The sequence below is a fragment of the Bombina bombina genome, chromosome 2 (genome assembly GCF_027579735.1).
Source record: "Bombina bombina isolate aBomBom1 chromosome 2, aBomBom1.pri, whole genome shotgun sequence".
Lineage (NCBI taxonomy): Eukaryota > Metazoa > Chordata > Amphibia > Anura > Bombinatoridae > Bombina > Bombina bombina.
In genome coordinates, this window is record NC_069500.1 from 966,910,691 (window position 1) to 966,935,259 (window position 24,569).

Here is a 24,569-nt window from a genome sequence, read left to right on the forward strand (position 1 = left end):
GCTTTTTGACATTTACTTTGTAATCTATGATCTCAATCACTAGTTTCTCCTGTCTCATGACTGTCTCTTTTCCATTCATTTTATAAACTTGAAGATTGATAATACAGTCTTTATTAATGCATCATGCAAACTAAATAAATTAACATGATGTGCGTCACTCACTATGTTGCAAAGTACCAATCACTTCTTATATATCTTTCAACTAATGCAATTACTCTATCACTGATACTCATTTTGTGCATACACCCTAAATGTAGTCTTTCACAAAAAAGTTAGTGTCAGTACAGGTATATCTCAATCTGTTGTGTGTGTTCTGAAAAGGTATTGTAATCATGTATCCCCCCCCCCCCCGAGATCTGCATAAGAATAAGCCAAGAAAAAGGCTATAGACACAAGCCCAAGTGTGGGAGGAGGTATTTTCCCTTTTGTCTCCCGATGTACACCCATTGATACTATTCATGAGTAGAGTACTTGTTTCTGCATTATTTTCTAGATTTGTTCTTTATTCCCATTCTGGTCCTATGAGGTTACATGGTGGCATGCCTCTCTATGTTGTATAGGTGCTCTCTTACCTCATATATCAAGAATCAGACTCTAGACATGAGCCTAATTCTGGGAGATGTGATTTTCCCTCATGCCCCCCCATGGAATCTCAGTAATACTGTCTTTATAAGTATAGTACTTGTTTTAGGATTATTTTCTAGAGCTGGACTTTATTACCATTCTGGCATTATAATATGGCGTATATTATATTATTATTATTATTATTATTATTACTATTATTATTAGCTATTTTTTTAAATTGTATTAATTCATTACTTTAATGTGGGCGTCATCTTGAACAAGGATTCTTCTAGTTTGTTACTGTCATCAGTTAATTTAATCAATACAGTAAAATAAAACAGGTCCAAGCCATGTTAACAATGTAACTGTCCTAAAACAAAAATAATCTAATAAAAATAAACCTACATACTTAAAGGAGATTGAAGCTATAGACTATTGCAAAGGCGTTCATTTTTGTTACTTTAAATCTCTTTAAAATAGGTCTTTTATTTAGTATTATTATTAGCTACTTTTTTACTCACAGGAAAATAAAACAGATCTAAGCAGATCTAACATTGCCCTACAACATGTTCTAAAAGTATTATTTTTCCATTAACCCTCCTGCTGCCATTTTACACACTCTTGTGCTAATGGTGTTTTTAGTTATTTAGCTCTCAATGCATTAACGCATAAATTCAAACCTTTTTCTAGGAGGTACCCACACAAATTATACCTAATTTTTTCCAGCATATTTTTTAGAAAATAACATTAGTTTTCAAAAATATCAGAATATGGAAAAAAAATGCTAATGTAATGTGGAAAAAAATACATTTTTGTGACTTTTTCTATGGTCTACATAGTTAATAAAAGTATGAGTCATGATTTCCTAAATAGTTGAAGCCCACATTGTATTGTCCCAAATTTAGCATCAGTTCACCTTTCCAAAACAGCAAAAATTAAGGATTTTATACCTATATTTTATTTGAATAAAATTCACAAAAAGCAGAAGAGAACATTTATTCTGTAGAATTTGAAATTATTAGAACAAAAAAGGAAAAACTGGCACTACACTATAAACTAGGTGAGACTGGAATATAGAATAAATTCCGGTGCTACCCCTTATAAAATAACTATAGAACTAACAAGAAATAGGCAGCTAAGGGGTTATTATAGCACTCACTCTCACTCAAAAAAGTCAAAAATAAAATCATACATACTTTATTATTTATGTTTTAAAATCTAGGATAAATATCCCTAGGAACCTTTAAATTACCCACAACCATGTATTAAACTAAAGTTTAAAAGTAAATTATGGCTGCCAAACACTCTTCTGTTTCCTGGCCGAGAACTGGATACATCGGCGTCAGGTGGCTGGAGTGAATGGTCGACCTATACTCAAAAGTGCGGAACAAATGCGTTTTGGCTCTAATGTCGCCTTTCTCAATGTTACACTTTCTTTGGAAAAATGAGTAAGCAGAGGCTTCGGGGTGCAGGACTTAAATATCCATAGAAAAATTGCTCTCTACCAATCCGGTGCACTTCCGGAAACCTCCGCCTCCATGACAGCCAGTCAGCTTGTACTTCGGCACACGCCTATGAATAGTAGTGTTGTGATTGGAGGAATATCGAGTGATATTGAGCTTATCTATGAATTGCCTGCACTTTGAATGGAATGATATAATGTGAGCATTAAAAACATAAAGAATTCTAAACTGATGTGGTAACATATATCTATGCTTAAATACTGTAAACGTAGTAAGTACAAATAACGTAAGGATTGATTGTTAAAAGACTTCCACACATAATTTCAATTTACAGAACAGTATTTTCCACCAATTTTTGCCATTAAAAAGATCATCAGGGAATAATTATCTACCTATCTATCATATGGCAGTGTTCAGTCTCCCTAATGCCAAGTTACAGGTACAAGGTGGGCAATATATGTTTATTCAGTTCATGGATTATGTTTAAATGCTCACAAATAATTAGATATACACCCAATAATTGTTAAATTCATTCATGCCATTGGGTATAACCGAGTTCAGATTGAAAATCCATTTGGTTTCCATTTTTAACAATCTTTGCTCGGTGTCCCCACCTCTTATCCCAGGTTTTGTTTTTCAAGTCCCCAACATTTCATTGCATTGGTGTTCCCCTTATGAGACAATAGAAAATGTTTGGCTACACTAGTGATTTGTTTCTTTTTTTCTATATCTCTCTGGGCTGTCCTAATATTACTAAGATGTTCAGTCATACGTGTGCCCAGGCATCGTGTGGTCATGCCAACGTAGAGTAAATCACAGCTGCAGGATATGCAATAAATCACATTAGTGCTTTGACAATTAATATGTTCTTTTATTGCCCATTTTTTACCAAACCTATCCATTATATATTCTTTTTTAACCATATGTTGGCACACTTTACAGTGCCCACATGCGACAGAACCTTTGTGTATAGGATCCCTTTTAGCATTCCTATCGTAATGACTAGTGACTAACTTATCATTAAGGTTGCTAGCTCTCCTATAAGTCACCAGTGGTCTATCTGTTAACAATGGTCTCAATAATGTATCCTGGGTCAGGACATGCCAATGTGTTTTAAGAATGTTGGTAATCTTATCACTCTGAGGTGAATATGTCGTGATAAACCTGATTGGGGTATTACTTTCTCTTGATCTTGGAGTGAGTAACTCCTTTCTATCTTTCAGCAATGCATTATTATATGCCTTGGCTAGTATCTTTCTTGAATAGCCTCGTTCTAGCAGTCTCTGTTTCAAATCCCTAGCTGATTCTTTATACTTCTCATTAGTGCTGCAGTTTCGTCTTAGGCGAATGTATTCCCCCATTGGTAACCCTCTAATAGTGTTAGGGTGGTGGTAACTACTTGCATGTAGGAATTTGAAATTATGTCATTGCTTTTATGTGTATTTTTTGATAAGCTTGTTTATATGTACTGTAACTATGAAATTAAACATTTCAAAGAGGCTCACAGATAAAAGAAAAAGTGATGACAGCGGTCCTCTTATTAAATATTTGTTTTGAAAAAAAAGGTAAATTAAATAATACTGCACCAAAAAAGATTATATCCAGTTTAATTTTTCATACAATTAATTCAGGATCAAAGTTTGTTTTAGTGAAAGTTCCACAATGCAATTAGTATACATATATATATATGCACAGTTTTACTGAGAAGCCTTTTAAAAGAACAGAGCATTTATTAGCACAACTGCATCTCATAGTGGGCAGTTTGTTCCTGAGCTTGATACTGTAGTTTATCCACTTTCTATACCAAACATGATGTCCCTTGAAGTTCTTCCGATTCAAATATAGAACAAACCGCTTAAGACACTTGGTTATTCAAAATGCACATTTCCTTAATCATGTGATATAGTCCTTTTATTTGTTTAGTGTTTTTTTTTCTTTTTATGGAGGTATTACAGTCAGAATAATAATTATATGATTAAGATAAAGCATGGAAAATAATATGCAGTGTAACTATTGCACTAATAGAAAAAGGTATGTGAAATTAGAATCAAATGTAAATTATCTTGAAAATATCCTAATTTGTATTTGTATTTTTTTAATGTTCTTATCAGTGTCTGATGCTCCCCCCTGTGCAATTCTTCTTTCCAGAAAGCTTTATTACTTTCTATGGGTGGCAACCCATATGTAGCTTCAAGCTCTTCACTTTTAAAATGTCAATACTGTTCGGATGCTATAAGAAAAACAATATAAAAACAATTAAAAATAGTTTCTTTAAGGTAGAGTCACACACATACAAGTTGTTTTACAGTAAATTCTAAAGTTTTTAAGTACACTAAGACTCATTATAGTAATTATGTTTCATACATGTATTTATGGATTTGTGAACAGATAGGGCCCGATGATCTAAACCTCGCAATTTCAGGGGCTTTCCTAGAGGAATTATTGTAAAAAAAATCTGTGAGTGGCGAGGTCACCACTGAAAAGACACTTTAGAAATAAAATGCTGCAGCTAATATAAATCACATTATGCTATTTCTAAATATAGCATCTTACAATTGCCAATGTTTTTGTTTGCATGTGTTTGTTTATTAGGGTTATAAGTATTTTGAGTGTTTTGTAAAAAGTTCCCCACCTTTTAGTTGGCGAGACAAAACTGTGAGATCTACAGTGCAAAAATCCTAACAGAATTACACTGGTATTAGAGAGACAATTTCATATAATGTATGACCATGGAAAGCCCATATTCAGCCCATTTTATGAAAATTCTTATGTAATTTGCAAACAAATTGAGCTTGCATTCTATTGGCTGATTGGAATAGCCAATAGAATGCAAGCTCAATCCTATTGGCTGATCCAATTAGCTAATAGGGTGACAGCTCAATCCTATTGGCTGATTGCAACAGCCAATAGGATTTTTCCCCCTTAATTCCTATTGGCTGATATAATTCTATCAGCCAATCGGAATGTAAGGGACGCCATCTTGGATGACATCATTTAAAGGGAAACTTCATTTTTCAGCAGCCATCGGAAGAAGAGGATGCTCCGTGCCGGATGTCTTGAAGATAGACCCGCTCCACACTTCAAAAACTGTAAGTGGATCGTCGGGGGTTAGTGTTAGGTTTTTTTAAGGGTTTATTGGGTGGGTTTTATTTTTAGCTTAGGGTTTTGGGCAATGTAAAATAGCTAAATGCCCTTTTAAGGGCAATGCCCATCCAAATGCCCTTTTCATGGCAATGGGGAGCTTAGGTTTATTTAGATAGGGTTTTATTTGGGGGGTTTGGTTGTATGGGTGGTGGGTTTTACTGTTGGGAGGGTGTTTGTATTTTTTTTACAGGTAAAATACCTTATTTCTTTGGGGCTATGACCTGCAAAAGGCTCTTTTAATGGCCATTGGCAGTTTAGTGTAGGCTAGGTTTTTTTTTTATTTTGGCGGGCTTTTTTATTTTGATATGATTATTAGATTAAGATTAATTTGTTTTTATTTTTGATAATTTCTTTTTTTATTTTGTGTAATTTAGTGTTTATTTTTTTGTAATTTAGATAAATGTATTTTGTTAATTTAATTTATTTAATTTTATTGTAATTTTAGGTTTTAGTGTGAAGCAGGTTAGGTTTTATTTTACAGGTAAATTTGTATTTATTTTAACTAGGTAGCTAGTAAATAGTTAATAACTATTTACTAACTAGTCTACCTAGTTAAAATAAATACAAACTTAGCTGTAAAATAAAAATAAAACCTAAGATAGCTACAATGTAATTATTAGTTATATTGTAGCTAGCTTAGGGTTTATTTTACAGGTAAGTATTTAGTTTTAAAGAGGAATTATTTAGGTAATAATAGTAGGTTTTATTTAGATTTATTTTAATTATATTAAAGTTAGGAGGTGTTAGGGTGAGGGGTTAATAGGTTTATTATAGCGGCGGAGTGGGCGGACAGCAGATTAAGGGTTTATTATATTTAATTAGTGCTTTTGATGCGGTAGGGCGGCGGTTTAGGGGTTAATAATTTTATTATAGTGGCGACAATGTCAGGGAGCGGCAGAATAGGGGTTAATTAATTTTTTAAGTGACGGCGATGCCCGAAGCGGCAGATTAGGGGTTAATAATTTTATTTTAGTGTTTGCGATGCGAGAGGGCCTCGGTTTAGGGGTTAATAGGTAGTTTATGGGTGCTATTGTACTTTGTAACACTTTAGTTATGAGTTTTATGTTACAGCTTAGTAACCTAAAACTCATAACTACTGACTTTAGATGGCGGTACAGATCTTGTCGGTATAGGCTGTACCGCTCACTTTTTGGCCTCCCCGCAAAATACGTAATACCGGCGCTATGGAAGTACCATTGAAATAGGACTTTTTTAAAAGTGCTGTACTGACGTTGCATGACGGCCAAAAAAGTGTATGGTACAGCTATTCTGACAAGACTTGTAATAGCAGCGGTAGGGAAAAGGCATCGTTATGGGCCATAACGATGCTTTTTCACTCATAACGCAAAACTTGTAATCTGGCTGTCTGTTACTTACTTTTGTAAAACACTGATTTTGATTCACTCAAGGCAATGTTTCCCCCGGTGACCTATTTAATGGGCATACCACACAGCTGATTTTACTGACAATGCGGCTAAAATGTAATCTACTAGTACTATTTGTTTTTTGCACAAGTTATCATTGAATCAATTTATGTTATATTATGCAATGCATTAGTGCTTTGGATGGCTTAAGTAACCTTTATAAATAACAGAAAATGTTATAATATTGCAAACAATCACATTGCCAAAACCTGGCCACTTCATCATGCCACCCAGCTGACCACATTTTCTGTAGAGAATACTGCTTAAAAGGACAATGTACACTAGATTTTTCTTTACATAAATGTTTTGTAGAAGATCCATTTATATAGCCCATCTGTGAGTGTATTCGTTAAAATGTATAGTTTTGCTTATTTTTAAATAACTTTGGGCTGATTTTCAGACTCCTAACCAAGTCCCAAAGTTACAGAGTTATACTGATGTCTACAGACTCCTGCTTTCTCTTGTTTGTGTAATGGGTCTTTTCATATGCAGGGGGGGGCGGGGGCGGGGTGGAGGTGTCTGCTTTTCTTGCTTTTTCAGACCATTTCAGTGGGTGTCCCAGCCTAGCCTTATCAACAGTGCTAAATTGGAAGCTTCTAAGTATGTTTTTAAACAGTTTAAACAGTTATATACTGGATTTTTATATCAGTATCTGTGCATATTCTTTTTATAATAGTGTTCATTACATGCAGTTATATGAAAATTGGTGTATATTGTCCCTTTAAGGTATCAGAAATGGAAAATACTTATTTGCTGTAACTTTAAATAAATAACTATGTCTAAATGAATGCATACATATAATTAAGATCCACCTACCTCTTCCCTTCACGCATAAGGTCAAAAGCCTCATTTACTTTGTCGAATGGCAAAGTGTGAGTCACTAGTGCATCCAGATTAAATTTCTTTGATAAGTAGTCAGACACAAGTTTTGGGACATTATCCACACTCTTCCAGCCTATGAACATGATATGATCATCAATTATATTTATATGCAATATGGTAAATACAGTAATTTCTTTTTTTTTCCAATCAATACCGTATATTTAAAGAAGTATATTTAAACTTTGTATAGAAGCATCTTTGCAATATAGATCTTTTTGCAAAAAATACTTATTGTGCACACAACATATCTTAGATAAATCAGTAAGTCCTATTTGTGTTCTTTCCCCACTTGTGCTTGGTCCATCTGTGCCAAATGACTACTTTGAGATTGTTCAAAAGGGAATGGTCATGCACCTGACCAACTGCTTAATGATGTATCCTAGTTTATTAATTACACTCTTCCAACAGTAACCTCAAAAGAGAGGAAAATACAGACATTGAATCATAAGAAAACATCAGAGTTTGGGTAATAATAATCACAGTTCCTGAAGAGATATCTTTCCGGAGCACTTCTTGTTTCGAAAAACTCTTCTTTAACTGGAGATACGACTAAGTCAGTGCAGAAAGCTACTGTAGAAGTCATCAAACAGGCCTCTCCATTCTTATTTTTATAAAGTTTAGTCCAAATCATTGTATGTAGTCTTTTGTACAACTTCAGGAAAGAGTGTTTAGTTTAAGCATAATCATATGATCCCTCAGGTATTTTTCTAGCTAAGCTTATCATAAATTATTTACGTGGGGAACACATAATATGCTGGAGGCGTGAGTTTCAAAAATTTCCAACCTCAGTAACAATACCATAAAACTAAAACTATATAAACAAACATAAAAACAATAAATAATGCACGGGTCAAAATTAAATCTTAAGATTTTAGCGTTATATCTTGTATCTTTGATATTTCTAGAAATTGTTTACTCATCCTGTTCTGTTCACAAAGTTAACATCTAGGTTTGCTCTCATCTCTCACCTCTTCCTTCCCCTCTGATACTATCTCTATCTCCTTCAATTACCTCAGGGGATGTTCTGGTATTCCCCTCTAGCATCCAATAAAACCATATCTTTTGAAATTGAGCTACTGTATCCTGTACTTGTGCGGCTGATTCATACATTGAATATACCAATTTGATTCTAGCTATGACTTCTAACCATGACGGTTCCTCTGTCTTCCAATATTTAGCAATCACTATTCTTGTTGTGGTGCATAATATTCTAATAAATGTGTTAATGTGTTTGTTCAATCTAGGGATGTTCTCATGCAGTAGAGCTTGAGCGGGGGTAAGATTGATCTGCTCGTCTAACACTTTTCCTATTAATGTTGACAATTTTTGTCATATCCTACGAACCCTGGGACATTCCCACCACTTATGGAGATATGATCCTTTCACCCTACATCCTCTGTAGCAGAAGTTAGAGCTCTCTTTCCCCATATGGGCTGTCTTTGCCGGGGTTAAGTACCATCTGAAAGACGTTTTTAAAGCATTTTCTCTCAAGTCAGCACTAATGAGGCCTTTACAAGCGTGATGTAACATCTCCTGCCAATTATTTAGTTCTAACTCTTTATCAATATCTGCTTCCCATTTTACCATTAACGCTGTTTTGGAATCGCTTCTAGTTTCCTGGATAGAGATGTACATTCTAGATATTGCTTTCTTGGGCCTAGTTACCGCAGTACAGAGGTGTTCAAGTTCAGTTTGTCTAGTATATGTCGGGGATTTGTCAGTATACAGGCGTGTAGCTGAGATTACCTGAAGGTATAAAAACCATTGTAGTGGAAGAGGTTCAAGTTTCTGCTGAAGCTGAGAAAAAGTCAATACTTTGCCTTGGGAGTATATGTCCGCTACCCTATATAACCCTTTATTCTCCCACTTTCTAATGTGATATTTAAATTCGTCATTGACAATGTATTTTAGAGGTAATATCTTTGAGTGTAGAGGAAGAATTCCTTCCATACCCTGTGAGGATGGCCACTGCTGTCTAGAAAGTAGAGTGGTTTTATTTTGATATAGTGTGTCTTCCAATCAGCTCCTTACACCAGAGGATGCCATCCGGGGTCTCCTGTCCCATCATCTCTGCCTCTAAAAGAGGCCATAGAACATCTCCCTGCCTTCTGCTTAATAGAGAGTCTTGAGCTAGTCTCGCTGCTCTATAATAATCAAATAGATTGGGGACCCCTACCCCTCCTAGCTGTCTGTGTCTATTTAGGACAGTGTGAGGAATTCTTGGGTGTTTATTGTCTCTTAGGAAACTGTGAATGTCTCTCTGGAGAGCAGTTATGTCAGCAGCATTAATTCTGATTGGGAGTACTCTAAATAAATATAGAATAGCTCTGCGGAATCTGTTGGTGCTCTACAAATAACCGCTAATAATAATACAATTCTGGGTAGAATCATCATTTTTATCGCCGAAAGTCTCCCATACCATGAGAAACCCATTTTCTTCCATTTACCCAGATCAGATCTAAGTAATTTAAGCATAGGGGTATAGTTTGCTTCATATAGCCTCGAAGAGTGTGACATTAACCTTATGCCCAGGTATTTTAACCCGTCTGGAGCCCATTTAAAGTCAAAATTTGTCTCAATCAGTTTGATAGTGTGTTTTGGGATAGAGAGAGGTAGTGCCTCACATTTATCTATATTAATTTTGTACCCTGATATCTGAGAGAACAAGTGTATGGCTTGGTATACATAAGGTAGTGAGTGTAGAGGCCTCGAAATAGTTAGCAACACGTCATCCGCGAATAGGGTGATTTTATGGTGCAGTTTTGCTACCTCTAAACTGAATATATCAGGAGAATTGCGTATATATGCTGCCAGTGGTTCAATACATATCGCAAAAATCAGGGGGGGGAGTGGGCAGCCCTGTCTGGTTCCATTGAGTATAGGGAAATTCTCTGATTGGTGTCCTATCGCTCGGACAAATGCTGTAGGTGTTGAATATAACCTTTTATAGCTTTTAAGAAGTTGCCTTCAAATCCCATTCTTGTCAGAAGATCCAACATGTATCCCCAATCGACTCTATCGAATGCCTTCTCCGCATCCAATGATAGGATCAGAGAAGGCATTCTTCTGTCTCGCAATAAGTCTATTACCGATACCATCCTACGGATATTATCTGGGGCTTCCCTATCTTTAATGAATCCCACCTGGTCGGGATGAATAATACTGGGCAAGATATGTTTTAGTCGATTGGATAAAAATTTTGTCACTAACTTAATATCTTGGTTAATAAGGGAGATGGGTCTATAACTACTACATAAATTAGGATCTTTCCCCTGTTTTGGTATTACCACTATCTTGGCTCTAAGAAGTTCCTCTGGTATTGGTCCCCCTTTCATAACATGATTTGCGAACATAACTAAGTGTGGCACCAGGGCTTCCCTGAATGCTTTGTAGTACTCCCCCGGGAACCCGTCGGGTCCTGGGGCCTTCCCAGGTCCAAGGTCTTTTATAGCTGCTATCACTTCCACTCTTGTGATCTCAGCATTCAAAGTGGCTCTGTCTTCGTCAGTTATTGTTGCCAAGTCTGCCTTGTGCATAAAAGAGTTAAAAGCTTCTTTTGTCTCAGGGGTATGTTGCACTTTCGTGCCGTCATATAATTTCTTGTAGAACTTGGCAAACGTGTCGACAATGTCTTGTGGATCAGTGGTAGTCTGACCTGTGGGTGTCCGTATACATGGGATAGAGAGGGATTGGTAATTATCTCTGAGTTTTTTTGCTAGGTATTTATCAGGCTTATTGGCAAAAATGAAATAGTTTGTCTTCAATCTATGTGCAGCTTTTATAGAATGCTCATTCAATAAAGATTGTAGAGTTTGCTTCTTGTCAACAAGCCTGGTCAATGTAGCTTTAGAGTTGTTAGATTTGTGTAGTCTTTCTAATGAGGCAATTTCGGTGTTTATTTGTTTAATGAGGTTGTCATTCTTTTTTCTATATATCGTCTTTTCTTTAATTAGGATACCTCTGATCACCGCTTTATACGCTGCCCAGGGCACAACAGGGTTCTCAGTGGTGTCTACGTTGATTTGTCAATATTCTTTCAGATTATGTAAGATCCTATTCTTAACAAGTGGATGTTTGGTACTGGATGTGTCATATGTCCATGTCCTAGTTCTCTTAAGGTCTGTTAGATCTCCTAAATTAAGAACTGTCAGGGAGTGATCTGACCAAACACACGGGTGTATATCTAAGGAATGTATTGTTGGTAGTAATATCTGACTAGTAAACACATAATCTATTTTTGAATAGCTATTGTGTGGCGTTGAGTAATATGTAGTGTCTCCTAGTCCCCCATGCAGTGCCTGCCATGTATCCTGTAGCGTGTGTTGGTCCAACAGTCCCAGAATATTTGTAGCAATTCTTTTCTGCCTCTGTCTTTTCATAGATTGTTGGCTGGTTGCTTGCTTGAGGCATACAAAATCTTCCCGGTAAGATTGAAATACCGCCAGACACAGCAAGTGTCAGAAGACCCGGTAAGCCCTTTAATAACACTGACAAATATTTGCAAAAAAGATTTAAGTATTACAAATTTATAAATAACATTCCTGCATTTTCTTCTGAGAACAAAAGAACAAAAGTGTATCGGATTACATAGTATATATGAACTTTTAGCTGGAACTCCGCAACTTTGTATCAATATTGAGAAGAAATGAACTTTTAAAAATCAAAGTTTTTATGATGAACATTTTATTCATTTAAAAACCATGAAAGTATTATTTTTTTTTTTTTAAAAAAAAACGTTTATATAAGGTGGATGAAGGTGGTATTTAAGAAATAATTGATTAATACAAATAAATGATATAAAGTATAAGATATATTGTGTTATAAAGTATAAGATATAAGATAGGCTAGATATAATAATTTTGACATAGAGGGAGACGTCCCATATCTGAACAGATTGTTTTTATAGTCATTATCTTACACAAATCACGTGCCATAAATCTCAATATATGTTTTAATAATACAAATCTGTTTTAGTAATAGAAATCTGTTTTTATAATGTTCGTAAAGGTTTTTTAACATACTTGTTTTCTAATCTATGTTATAAATAAATTACATATATATAAAATATCAATCTCCATATCTTCCTTTAAGCTTTTCAAGCGCTCCCAAACTATATAAATTTAAAGGTATCTGTTTAGTGATTTGGTAATCATAGGGAAGATTGCCTGTGAGGGAGCATAAGGATAACAACTTGGCGCTTATCTTAAATTAACCCATATACTCAAGTTGTTTCTTCCCTAGCTCATTATTTATGAGCTTAAGTAATAGCTGCCTAGTAATGGAGAAAGATATATTTACATGGAGAGAAGAAATACTAAAAGAAATTATGGAAAATGAATCAAGTATAATTGAGGCAGAACCTATAGATATAAACACAAAAATGGCCAAACTAGAGAAAAACATGACAAGTGAACTAAAACAGAAAATAGAATTACACTTTCTAAATAAATATATAGCAAATAAATGGGCCCCTAGAGGCCTTAGAGTTAAGAAAAAATGTACATTTGATCTAAAAAAAGAATTCCAAATGGAATGGGATATAGCATTAAATGAAACTACACAGACATTATTGGATATCTTAAAAAGATCTAGAGAAGAGTCACTAAAACAACTAGGTGAGAGTATCACATTAATTAAAAATGAACTAGTAGAAATGAAGGAAAATAGTGAGTTTAAATTTAAACAGAAATAAATTATTTCTAATCTAAATAAACTGAATAAAGACATACTGGAGACTAAATGGAGAAAATATAGAAGAGATGAAGAGGATTATCAAGAGATAACAAACGAGATGGATACAGAAGTAGATGAAACTATACCAGGACAAAGCACTGACTTAGGTTCACAACATATTACTTCTAACCCTAACAAACAACAAATATATGGTAAACAAAAACAAAACCATATACAAGGATATTATGAAGATAGAGGTAACTATAATCATAATAATCATAGATATGAAAATGGGCAAAATGAAAGACAGGGCAGACATAGAGAAAGGAGAACCAATTACAATGATTGGAACTATTATCAACCAAGAGAATATAGAAATCATTACAACTATGATAGAAGATACAATACACAACTTAGAAATTATAATCATCACAGAGATAAATATAGACCTAATGAAAGAGAAACATATAAAAGGGAATACACAGAAAGAGGTGAAAGACACTATAATTATCATAGAAATGACTACAATAGTTCTCACAGGCAAGATAATTATCACTATAGAGAAAATACACAAAAAGATAATCACAATGGAAATTTTAGAAATCACAATTTTGATAGAACACCAAAAGAAAATTTAAATCACAATTGGAAAATAAAAACAAGTAATAGATTTGAAAAATTAAATACTAATCCAGATTCCCCAAGAAATGAGGAACATTTTTTAGAATTGGATCCAGTAACACCAGAAACACCACAAAACAAGTTAGCACTAAAAGCACCACCATTAAGAAAAAGAAACAGAGAGGAACAAGAGGAGGGAGAACAGCCAAAAAATGTAAAGAAAACAAAATAAAATCATCATCAGGTATCTTCAATCTAAGTAGTAAAGTATTAACTAAAGAAGAAGAAAAAGTGTTAGAACTAGGTCTAAGTTTTGCCCCAACAACAAAAATGAACAAGTTCAACACACACATACACATAAGTCAATATGTGCGAAAATTAACTCTAAAAAGATTCTTTGTAAAAAATCCGATAGAGAGACAAATAACATCTAACAGAATAACAAGAAATGTAATTGCAGCTACTCCAGAGATCCAACACACAGATTTAAAATTAAAATCTAAATTCTATCCAAGTACCGAGAAAGGTAGAAATCTGGAATTATTTGAAAAATTGGTACAAAAAGATATTGCAAATGTAAAAGATAATAAATTTAAACCAAGAAATCTATCTAAAAAAGAAAATGAAATAATTAAAAATCTACAGAACAATAAAGAACTGACAATTAAAGCAGCGGACAAGGGAGGAGGCATAGTCCTTTTGGATACAAAAAGTTATATCAATGAAGCCAACAGACTTTTAGGAGATATAGAAACATATAAAGAAATAAAATTAGATCCAACTAAAAAATTTCTCTCTAAGTTAACAAACATATTAAATGAAGCCTCAATTAAAGGTATAATTCATAAAAAAGAGTTTGATTTCCTTTGTCCAAAGTATCCCAAAATACCAGTATTCTATTACCTACCAAAACTACATAAGGACCCTATTAATCCACCCGGTAGACCCATAATTTCCGGAATAGGGTCTTTGACTGCAAATCTATCACAATATATTGACAACTTTTTGCAAAAATACGTACAAACCCTACCTTCATACCTCAAAGACACAACTGATATATTACAAAATCTAAATAAATTAAAGTGGGAAGACGATTACATCATCAGTACATGTGATGTATCCTCGTTATACACGAGCATTAAACACAATTTGGGCATGAAAGCTGCAGAAATGTATATGACGAGAGACAATACACTCAACCAAAAACAGAAAGACTTTATAATTCTAGGTATTGACTTTATTTTAAATCAAAATTATTTTTCCTTTAATGGAAAATTTTATCTCCAGACAACAGGTACTGCGATGGGCACGAGATTCGCGCCGAGCTATGCGAATCTCTTCTTAGGAAAATGGGAAGAAGAGTTCATATCCACGCATGTGCTCGGCGCGAATCTCGTGCTCTATAAAAGATATATCGACGATATCATTCTTGTATGGAAGGGAACATCTATAGAACTAGAAAAATTTATCGCAGATATGAACCAAAATGAATTGGGAATTAATTTCACATATCAAATCAGTAAAGAAAAAATCACATTCCTTGATTTGGACATAGAAATTATAGAGAAAGAAATAGTCACTAAAACACACTTCAAAAAAGTAGATGCCAACAACTTAATACATTTCAACAGTTGCCATCTAAATAAATGGAAGGAGAATATTCCTAAAGGACAATGCCTTAGGATTAAACGAAATTGTTCGAGAACTTCTGACTATCTAGTACAAATAGAAATACTAGAGAAAAATTTTTATGATAGAGGATATGACTCTCAAATAATAAAGAAAGCTAAGGAACAAGTAGATCAAAAAGAAAGAAAACATTTACTTATATATAAAAATAAAGACCCCAACAAGAAAAACTATAAAGAAGAAAAAGAAGATAAAATAAATGTTGCACTAATTACAGATTACAATAGTGATCACCACATTTTACAAGAAATTGTCAAGAAACACTGGCATCTGGTTCAAACAGATCCCTTAATAGGCGAAAAAATGAAAGATAATCCAACAATCATATATAGGAAAGCTAAAAATCTGAAACAGATACTTGCCCCCAGTGAGTTTAAACAGAAACAAAAAACACATATAACACAAAAGGATCTAACAGGAAACAGATTATCAGGTTTCTTTCCTTGCTTTGGTTGTAGATCCTGCAAATACAGCAGTAAATGCAAGAAAATTATATCCAATACAAATAGGTCAGTACACCATATAAAAGAAACCATCAGGTGTCAAGACAAAGGGGTCATTTATATTATACAGTGCACTTGCCAGTTACAGTACATAGGGGAAACCACAAGGACTTTACGGGAACGAATACGGGAACACTTGTCATGTATAGATAAGGGAAATTTAGAAACGCATCTATACACTCATTTTAGAGAAACACATAAAAATAATCTAAAAGACTTCAAATTCTGGGGTATCAAAAAACTAAAGCCAGAATGGAGAGGGGGAAATTTCGAAGAAAAGCTATTAAGAAAAGAAGCAGAATTAATTTATAACATGCAGACCCTATACCCATCAGGATTGAACTCAGAATTGGATCTTTCCCCATTCCTCACCTAATAAATATCAAAATCGACAAAATCAATAAAAAAATAAATAACATTTTAACAAGATTATAATAACTATTAAACAGATCAATTAAATTAATCTTATATCAATTACATAAGTAAATTATCAAAGAATAATTTATTCTTGATCTTATTATTTCAAAAATCTGAAATTGAATTGATAATCTTAAAAATAGAAAAATTCATTGATAAATTAGAATAATTTATGAACCAAAATAATATGACCAAATAAAGAAATAAAAAATTCTGGTAGAATATCCTTTTTTAAAAAAGTTGAATATCTAAAATCTAATAGGATGTATTAGACTTCACATCCCAATATCATATAAAGTGAAGAATTATATTAAGTATATGAAAGGAGACTATGTAAATGGGATAAATACGATCTAGAATTATATAGACTCATAAGAATGATATCTTTAATCAATACACTAGTTAATTGTATAAATGCATTACAAATATCCGTGTACATATCATCAGAATATAAAAATCCACCTTATATTAATAACACATCGCTATCTATACCACCATTAAAGATATGTGTAACCAAATAATCCACCTTAAATCTTTGGTAAAAATCCACCTTGAACAAACCACCAATCAAAAAGAAGAAAGCACAAACCAATCAGGAAGAGAGGAGGGTTTTTTAAAATACCGGGTTTCAGAACACAAACTATCCGTCTTGATAAAGCCAACCGGCGAAACGCGTAGACGTTATTCTATTGCAACTCACACATCCCCTGCAAGATCTCAAAGACAAATTGTGTACGGGGGAAGAAGAAGGTAATCAAAACAAACGGCCGTTTGTATACTGAACATCGGAGGAGCTGTTTACACGCCGGAGCGTGCAGCGCAAGTTCATACCCAATCGAAAAGCTTGCTGCCGGAACTGACAGCCAAAGATAAAACATAATAGAGGGTATTGAACCACCGGAGCCATACAGGCAAATACAGGCTCAAAAGAAACAAACTTCCAGGAGATTCTTGTATTGTACAAGATTAGAAAGCAGAAAGGAGGCATACAAAATCTTCCCGGTAAGATTGAAATACCGCCAGACACAGCAAGTGTCAGAAGACCCGGTAAGCCCTTTAATAACACTGACAAATATTTGCAAAAAAGATTTAAGTATTACAAATTTATAAATAACATTCCTGCATTTTCTTCTGAGAACAAAAGAACAAAAGTGTATCGGATTACATAGTATATATGAACTTTTAGCTGGAACTCCGCAACTTTGTATCAATATTGAGAAGAAATGAACTTTTAAAAATCAAAGTTTTTGTGATGAACATTTTATTCATTTAAAAACCATGAAAGTATTATTTAAAAAAAAAAAAAAAACGTTTATATAAGGTGGATGAAGGTGGTATTTAAGAAATAATTGATTAATACAAATAAATGATATAAAGTATAAGATATATTGTGTTATAAAGTATAAGATATAAGATAGGCTAGATATAATAATTTTGACATAGAGGGAGACGTCCCATATCTGAACAGATTGTTTTTATAGTCATTATCTTACACAAATCACGTGCCATAAATCTCAATATATGTTTTAATAATACAAATCTGTTTTAGTAATAGAAATCTGTTTTTATAATGTTCGTAAAGGTTTTTTAACATACTTGTTTTCTAATCTATGTTATAAATAAATTACATATATATAAAATATCAATCTCCATATCTTCCTTTAAGCTTTTCAAGCGCTCCCAAACTATATAAATTTAAAGGTATCTGTTTAGTGATTTGGTAATCATAGGGAAGATTGCCTGTGAGGGAGCATAAGGATAACAACTTGGCGCTTATCTTAAATTAACCCATATAGTGTCTCCTAGTCCCCCATGCAGTGCCTGCCATGTATCCTGTAGCGTGTGTTGGTCCAACAGTCCCAGAATATTTGTAGCAATTCTTTTCTGCCTCTGTGTTTTCAAAGATTGTTGGCTGGTTGCTTGTCTAGTCAATGATTGTAAGTCAATGTTGAAATCCCCCGCCAAGATTATTCTTAATCTAGACCAGTCTGTCAACAAATTGGAGAGAACAGTAAAAAACTTGTCATGTTGTTCATTTGGGGCGTATATATTACATAGGAGTACCTCTACATTTCCCAAATGGCCAAATACCAAAAGATATCTACCTTATCAGATATAGTCTCCTTATGGGTAAAAGGTATCGAGGAGTGTATTAATATAGAGACTCCCCTTTTTTGGAATCTAAGGCAGAGTGAAACAGCGCTGAGTAGTCTCTTGCCCAGGATTTGGGGATGGTATCCTTCAGAAAGTGGGTCTCCTGAAGGTAAATAATATTGGCCTTCAGGCGTCTATAATTTGTCATGGCTGTTCTCCTTTTCACATCCGTGTTCAAACCTCTCGCATTATGCGAGATCAAAACTATCTTGGGTATTGTCATTATAATATTTGTGCTAGCTTTGTGTTTTAACCCTACCTTTGGCATCATTTGAATCCTCCTTTTGAGCCTAAGACCCCTTCCATTAAATCTAAAGGTGTAAGCCTGGTTATTTCCTTCCTTCCTCCCTGTCCTCTTAACTGTCTTTTCATCTTCCTATAACCCTGTAGAACATTTCCACAAGATGAGCATAACATGATAACATTTCATGCATTGATATATTGATAGCATGAACAAACAAATATAAGAACATAACAACAAACAATAACTAAACATTTGAGTACAATTATGTCGAAACCAGCACATAGTACCTGTACTATGTTATTCCGACATGGATTCTCAATTTTTCATTACTTTCAACCAGTAGAGAGTCTAAATCTATCTTGTGAGTCTAGATCTAAATTGACCTCTTGGTCATTTTCATTATCACCCGGGGCAAAGGGTGATATATTAGTTCTGGTAGAAAGCCAAGGCATGCTTGGCTATAATGGTCTTGCACTTTACAGGTGGCTCATGTTTTAGGTTTAATGTTATTTGTCACTCTCTTCCACTTTGATCTTTGGGGCTTCGCTTTTAGTGAGGGTGTATCAGAGGAGGTAGATGCCGCCTCCGCCCTCAAGCTGTCGGGTGGTTCTAAATCTAGAAATTTACAAATGTCTGGGATCTCCTCAGTGGTTTTAACCGTAGATGTTCTGCCGTTTCGCATAACAAGCAGAGCTAAAGGAAAGCCCCATCTGTAGGGTATATTATTTTTCCTTAGGAGGAGAGTAAGAGGCTTCAGCGCATACCTTTTTTGTAGTGTTTTAACGCAGAGGTCCTGAAAAAACTGGATAACATTTCCCTGGAACTTAAATGTGGGGTTTGGCCTAGCGGCCAATAGTATTTTTTCTCTGTCAAGGAACCTTAGGAGTTTAATGATAACGTCTCTCGGTGGTTGGTCCGCTTTGGGTTTCGCTTTAAGGGCTCTGTGTGCCCTCTCGAATGGATATTCAGATTCAGTCGGTCCCCCTATTATAGCATGGAATAGCTGCTGGAGATAGCTGTGTAGGTCTTCTGCTCCAATAGATTCAGGGATTCCTTTGAGTCTGATATTGGAGCGTCTGCTCCGATTCTCCAGGTCTTCGATTTCTTCTTCTAGATCTCGTATACTTTGGCTGTGTGAGTCGAGAGTTTGGGAGACTGTTGTGATTTCCTCTCCCATTTCCTCTGTGACTGTTTCTAAGGAGTCTACTCGAGTTCCCAGCTCTAATATCTCTGTTTTAATGTCCGTAAGACTATTGGTGACTGTGGCTTGGAAGTTATCCATCTTTTCCCATAGCTTTTCAAAATTAGAAGCTATATCTTGCTTTGATACCAGGCCTTGTAGATCTGCTTTGGTTACAGGAGTCAGTTCTTCAGATTCCTCCTCATTATCTGTATCTATGTCTTCCTCAGTTTCCGCTAGAACATGTTCCTGGGATTTAGTGATCTAAGAGGTTTTAAAAAAAAGTATCAACTGATAAAGATTTTGGCCCTCTGTCCCCTTTGGAGTGTTTTCTTGTGGCCATGGTGCTTGTACTGAAAGATCAGGTGTTCTATGTTATTTGTGTTTTAGCAGTGTTTTTTGCTGAATAAATATTTCTAGGTTTCCCCACTTATTGCTTGAAAGGTTTGTTATCCGCCAAGACCCCCACTAGATGTTTAGGTGCGCTTTATGATATTTGCAGACTCCTTATCCCTTCTCACTCACTTCATTCAACAGCGTAATTGTTGTACAATGCTTTGCCTTTCATAGCTTTTCGGTGAGCCTCTGCAGATTTGGTTTTCTTGTAATAGGAGTGAGTGGAAGGTGGGGATGCTGCAAGTAATGTAGTAATGGTTTAGGGGTTATATTAATGCATCCATGTCGGGTCGTCTCAACACCTTACATTTCAGGTAACTGCATCATCTGTAATGTCTGTCTCCTGATCTCTATTAAGCACACAAATGAAAGTCCAGTGTGGCTGCTATTGGCTAAATTTATTTACTAGAACCCTCTCTCCTCCCCAGGGAAGCTGCCCCCACTGGGCGAAGTCGGGCAAAGGAGCTGGGATATGACCTGCTGACACCGTGGCCAGCAGGAAATGGAAGGGGGAGAGAGCAATTCAGCCAGCCACGCACACACAACAACTTGCACAGAATGTAGATAGAAGTTCTGTGTGCAGTAGACACAATTATTTATTTGCCTAATCTTTATTATTCTGCTGCTCTGTCCTTTCACAATATGACAAAGTCTCACTATTATCCCCTGCTTACAGCTCAGCTAGAATATACCACATGTTTAGCAGGCTTACAGTGATCCTATAAGTGTGATAATGCACTCTAAAGTTGGGTAGAAAGAACAGGGGAATTCGTCAAAGTGTTTGCCGAATTAAACTTTGTTCTCTTGTTATATATTTATCCCTCTGCAGAGCATAAAAGATCACTAGTGTCTCCTGTTTGCAGCACAATTATTGTGCAAGTGCTATAAGATTAGTCTATGAGTATCCACAATGAGTGTAGGCCCCACGTGTTAGATAGGAGTATGCTGGCACACAGATAGGAAAATACCAGGTCTCCTAAGCTTCAGTTCTCAATGTAAATTTAAATAAAGGTTTTTTTCTTTTAGTGTCTATCCTTTAGAGAGATTCCATCATCAATGAAGCTGAAGGGAGGAATACTTTGAAGGGAGCTGATAGTACTCAGGGCCGTGTTGCATATATATATATATATATATATATATATATAAAAAAAAAGAGACACTGAAAATGGCGTTTCGCGCCACAACCAAAAGGGGACCGGGCTGTATTTTATTTCTGGCCTAAGACCTGTTCGCTCCCTCAAAATTGCGGCTCAGAGTGTGTGGATATGCAGACTTAATTTGCTGTGGCTTATGTGGATAGTGGTCAGAGTTCGACCAGCCGTTACTCACATTTGTCAGAAGTGGTGATGAGTCGGCTCTGATACAGTTTCTAATCCGGTGTCTCGGGAGTAGCTCCGCTATTTGGTGTAGCGCCTCAGTAAAGCTCCGGAGTGGATCCCCAACCCTCCGGAGCTAACGGCGATAAGAAACAGCTGCTGTTGTAACAGGTAGATGGTCCGCTTGCCGGGCTTGTTCCCTGAAGTCTGCGATGTGCGGTGTCAGTCAGTGGGTCCTCTGAGCCCGGGCCAGCTCGCCTCCGTATCACAGGCTATAGCGGGTTAGATCGAATTGCTGTATCTAATAGCTCTAATGTAAATGAAGCTATGGTATTATTTTTAAGTAGCAGAAACCACCAATCTAGATAATTTTTGTGGATAGTTTTATGCCAAAAAGTAGGAGCTCAATGTAATGGCGACTGCTCCGTTTGGTAGCTAGCTCCGCCTCCGATGTATCCTAGACCATTACAGTGATAAAAGGACATTCTCTAATTTGTTTATCAAAATATAAGAAAAAAGTGTGTGTGTGTGCGCTAACAGCTACGGGGATAATCTCCAATGGTAATCTATAAAACAACTATAGTAGTGGGTGTATATAAGCTAAAAATCCTAGGATTATATCCTCCTTTGAACAATATATCAAATAAAATATCTAATAAAATAAACACATAACCCAATTGGTACAAGAATAAAATACTTTATGTTATTATTCTTAAAAAATACATGAATATGCAAAAATGACAAAAATTAAGTATTAATCTAAAATAAGGCTAAAAATGTATGACCGGTCATATACATATATGCATGCAGACAAACTAATTAAATACAAGATATAAATCTAAAAGCCCCACTTTGGAATGAGGGTGCGGTAGCGAATTTCACTTTGTGCAACAAAAAGTAGGGTAAGGGATTTGTTCTGCTTAGAACTAAAATGTATCGTGGGTCCTTTAACGACTGAATGCTTAATTAAGAAAACTTGTATCCACCTAAATGTTCTTTCCTTTGTAAATAGTAACCTTCAAAAGAGTTCCAAGAAAGTTCCGTTTGTATAATGGAGGTTAGCCAATCAACGGACAAATTCGTTTAAAGGTGGTTGGTTCAATACTAATATATTATTAGTGTGTTATTCAGGGTGTAAGTCTTAATCATAGGACGGGTGACAATGTATAACCTAACTGTAGGGCCACAACACCTCTACAGTGCCTACCTGTCTCACTTTGTGGTAAGAATTGTCCGTAGGGTTCAGGCACAGGTGTCTGTAGCGGCTCCTAACAGTCGGCGGTGTCACTGATCCTCTCAGAAGTAGATCCGGCTTGAACGAAAACTCTGCGCAGAGTATGAGGAAGAGAGGCGAAAAAAGTAATTCCGGACAATCTCTTTCAATCCTTGATGTTCATGTTATATTAACACCTTGTGGTTTATTGTCTGACTCCTTCAACGCGTTTCGCCATGTACCATGGCTTTATCAAGATGGTTCAGACATGTATTGGACCTCTTTATATACGTATGCTTCATCCGTGATTGGTCTATTGGTTTTCATGACGTTTATATAAAGGTGGATTTTATATAAGGTGGAATATTGTGACGGTCAAATCCCTTACTTCTGATATATCTTGTCTTGACAATTAATATTATTTGCTCAAAAAATATATAATACATCTAAGACCATATAATGTAAATATATAAATTATGATAACCTTAATATATGCACACTTTTTAAAATATAATGCGCAAAGGTATACATAAACTTTGCATAAGAAATAATACTTTTCTAAGTTTATCACAAGCAATGCTGCAAATCTATGGGCCAGATTACAAGTGGGAGCAGTATGTCTGTAAATACATATATACACATATAAATATATATATTAACTGGGTTAAAAAGAAGCTTCACCCAGGTGGTAAATCATCATAGTGCGCTTCTCTCTGAGTGTATTGTCTCCCTAAGGGAAAAAAGGGTAACCAGACGTGGACTCCTTGCTCAGTGTGCTTATAGGAATATGGCTACACCTCACTGAAGAGGCCCAATGAAGGCTGAAAGGATTGCCTGGGGTTGCTGTGTTCCTTGTTCAGAGAAGAATTGCCTGGTATTTCTGCACTGGACTGACCGTCATTATCGGGATCAGACTGATATACTACAGGAAAGTTCTACTCTGTGGAAAGCATTACTGGGCTAAAACGAAGCTGCACCCAGGTGGTAAATCACCCATAGAACCGACTGACAATGGTATTGAGCTGTTTGTTCATTCCTGTGAGTGCGCTTCTCTCTGAGTGTATATATATATATATATATATATATATATATATATACATACATACATGTACATATTTAGACACGTATATGCATATATCTCTATGTTAAAGCCATTTGCCTGGGACCTTATAAGTTATAATTATATATTTTTTTAAATTATTTTTATTAGATAGTGCTATTGTGAGTGAAACTCTACGTTATAATGTATTTTTGATGTGTTTTGTGACACTATTTTGTTTCGAGAAACAGTTAACCAGAGCTCTGAGGACACCCAATGCACGTTAACTTCAATTGCACTCAAGTGATCGCGTTTACTTTTAACTTTTAATATGAGTGAAAAACCTGACGCTCTCCGACACCTGCGATAAACCACTTTTCGCTTGCAGAACTGTTAGCGCTCCACTCAGAATCTGGCCCTATGTGTTTAACCCCATCAAAATGGATTAAAGTACCACTAGTGACCTGCAGTGCTTTGAATGAAAACAAATTAAATAAGAAAGCTGCATTAAAACACATTAAAATGTTCTAAGTATTTATTAATAGATATTCCTATATATCTGTATATAGCTATACATATATATAATATACAGTATCCCACAAAAGTAAGTACACCCCTCAAATTTTTGTAAATATTTTATTATATCT

General features: G+C 35.2%; 1 protein-coding gene across 1 annotated transcript in view; it reads right to left on the reverse strand.

Annotated features, from left to right (window-relative positions):
* Window positions 1-3,617: 3,617 nt before the first annotated feature.
* The window catches only part of LOC128647390 (all-trans-retinol dehydrogenase [NAD(+)] ADH4), a 119,189-nt gene continuing 98,237 nt past the window's right edge, over window positions 3,618-24,569 (reverse strand). The window contains exons 10-11 of the mRNA XM_053700177.1: window positions 7,412-7,550; window positions 3,618-4,257 (exon numbers count right to left, since the gene is read on the reverse strand). Of these exons, the coding sequence (XP_053556152.1) occupies window positions 4,233-4,257; window positions 7,412-7,550 (164 nt within the window). The 3' untranslated portion in view covers window positions 3,618-4,232. The remainder of the gene's footprint in view (window positions 4,258-7,411; window positions 7,551-24,569) is intronic.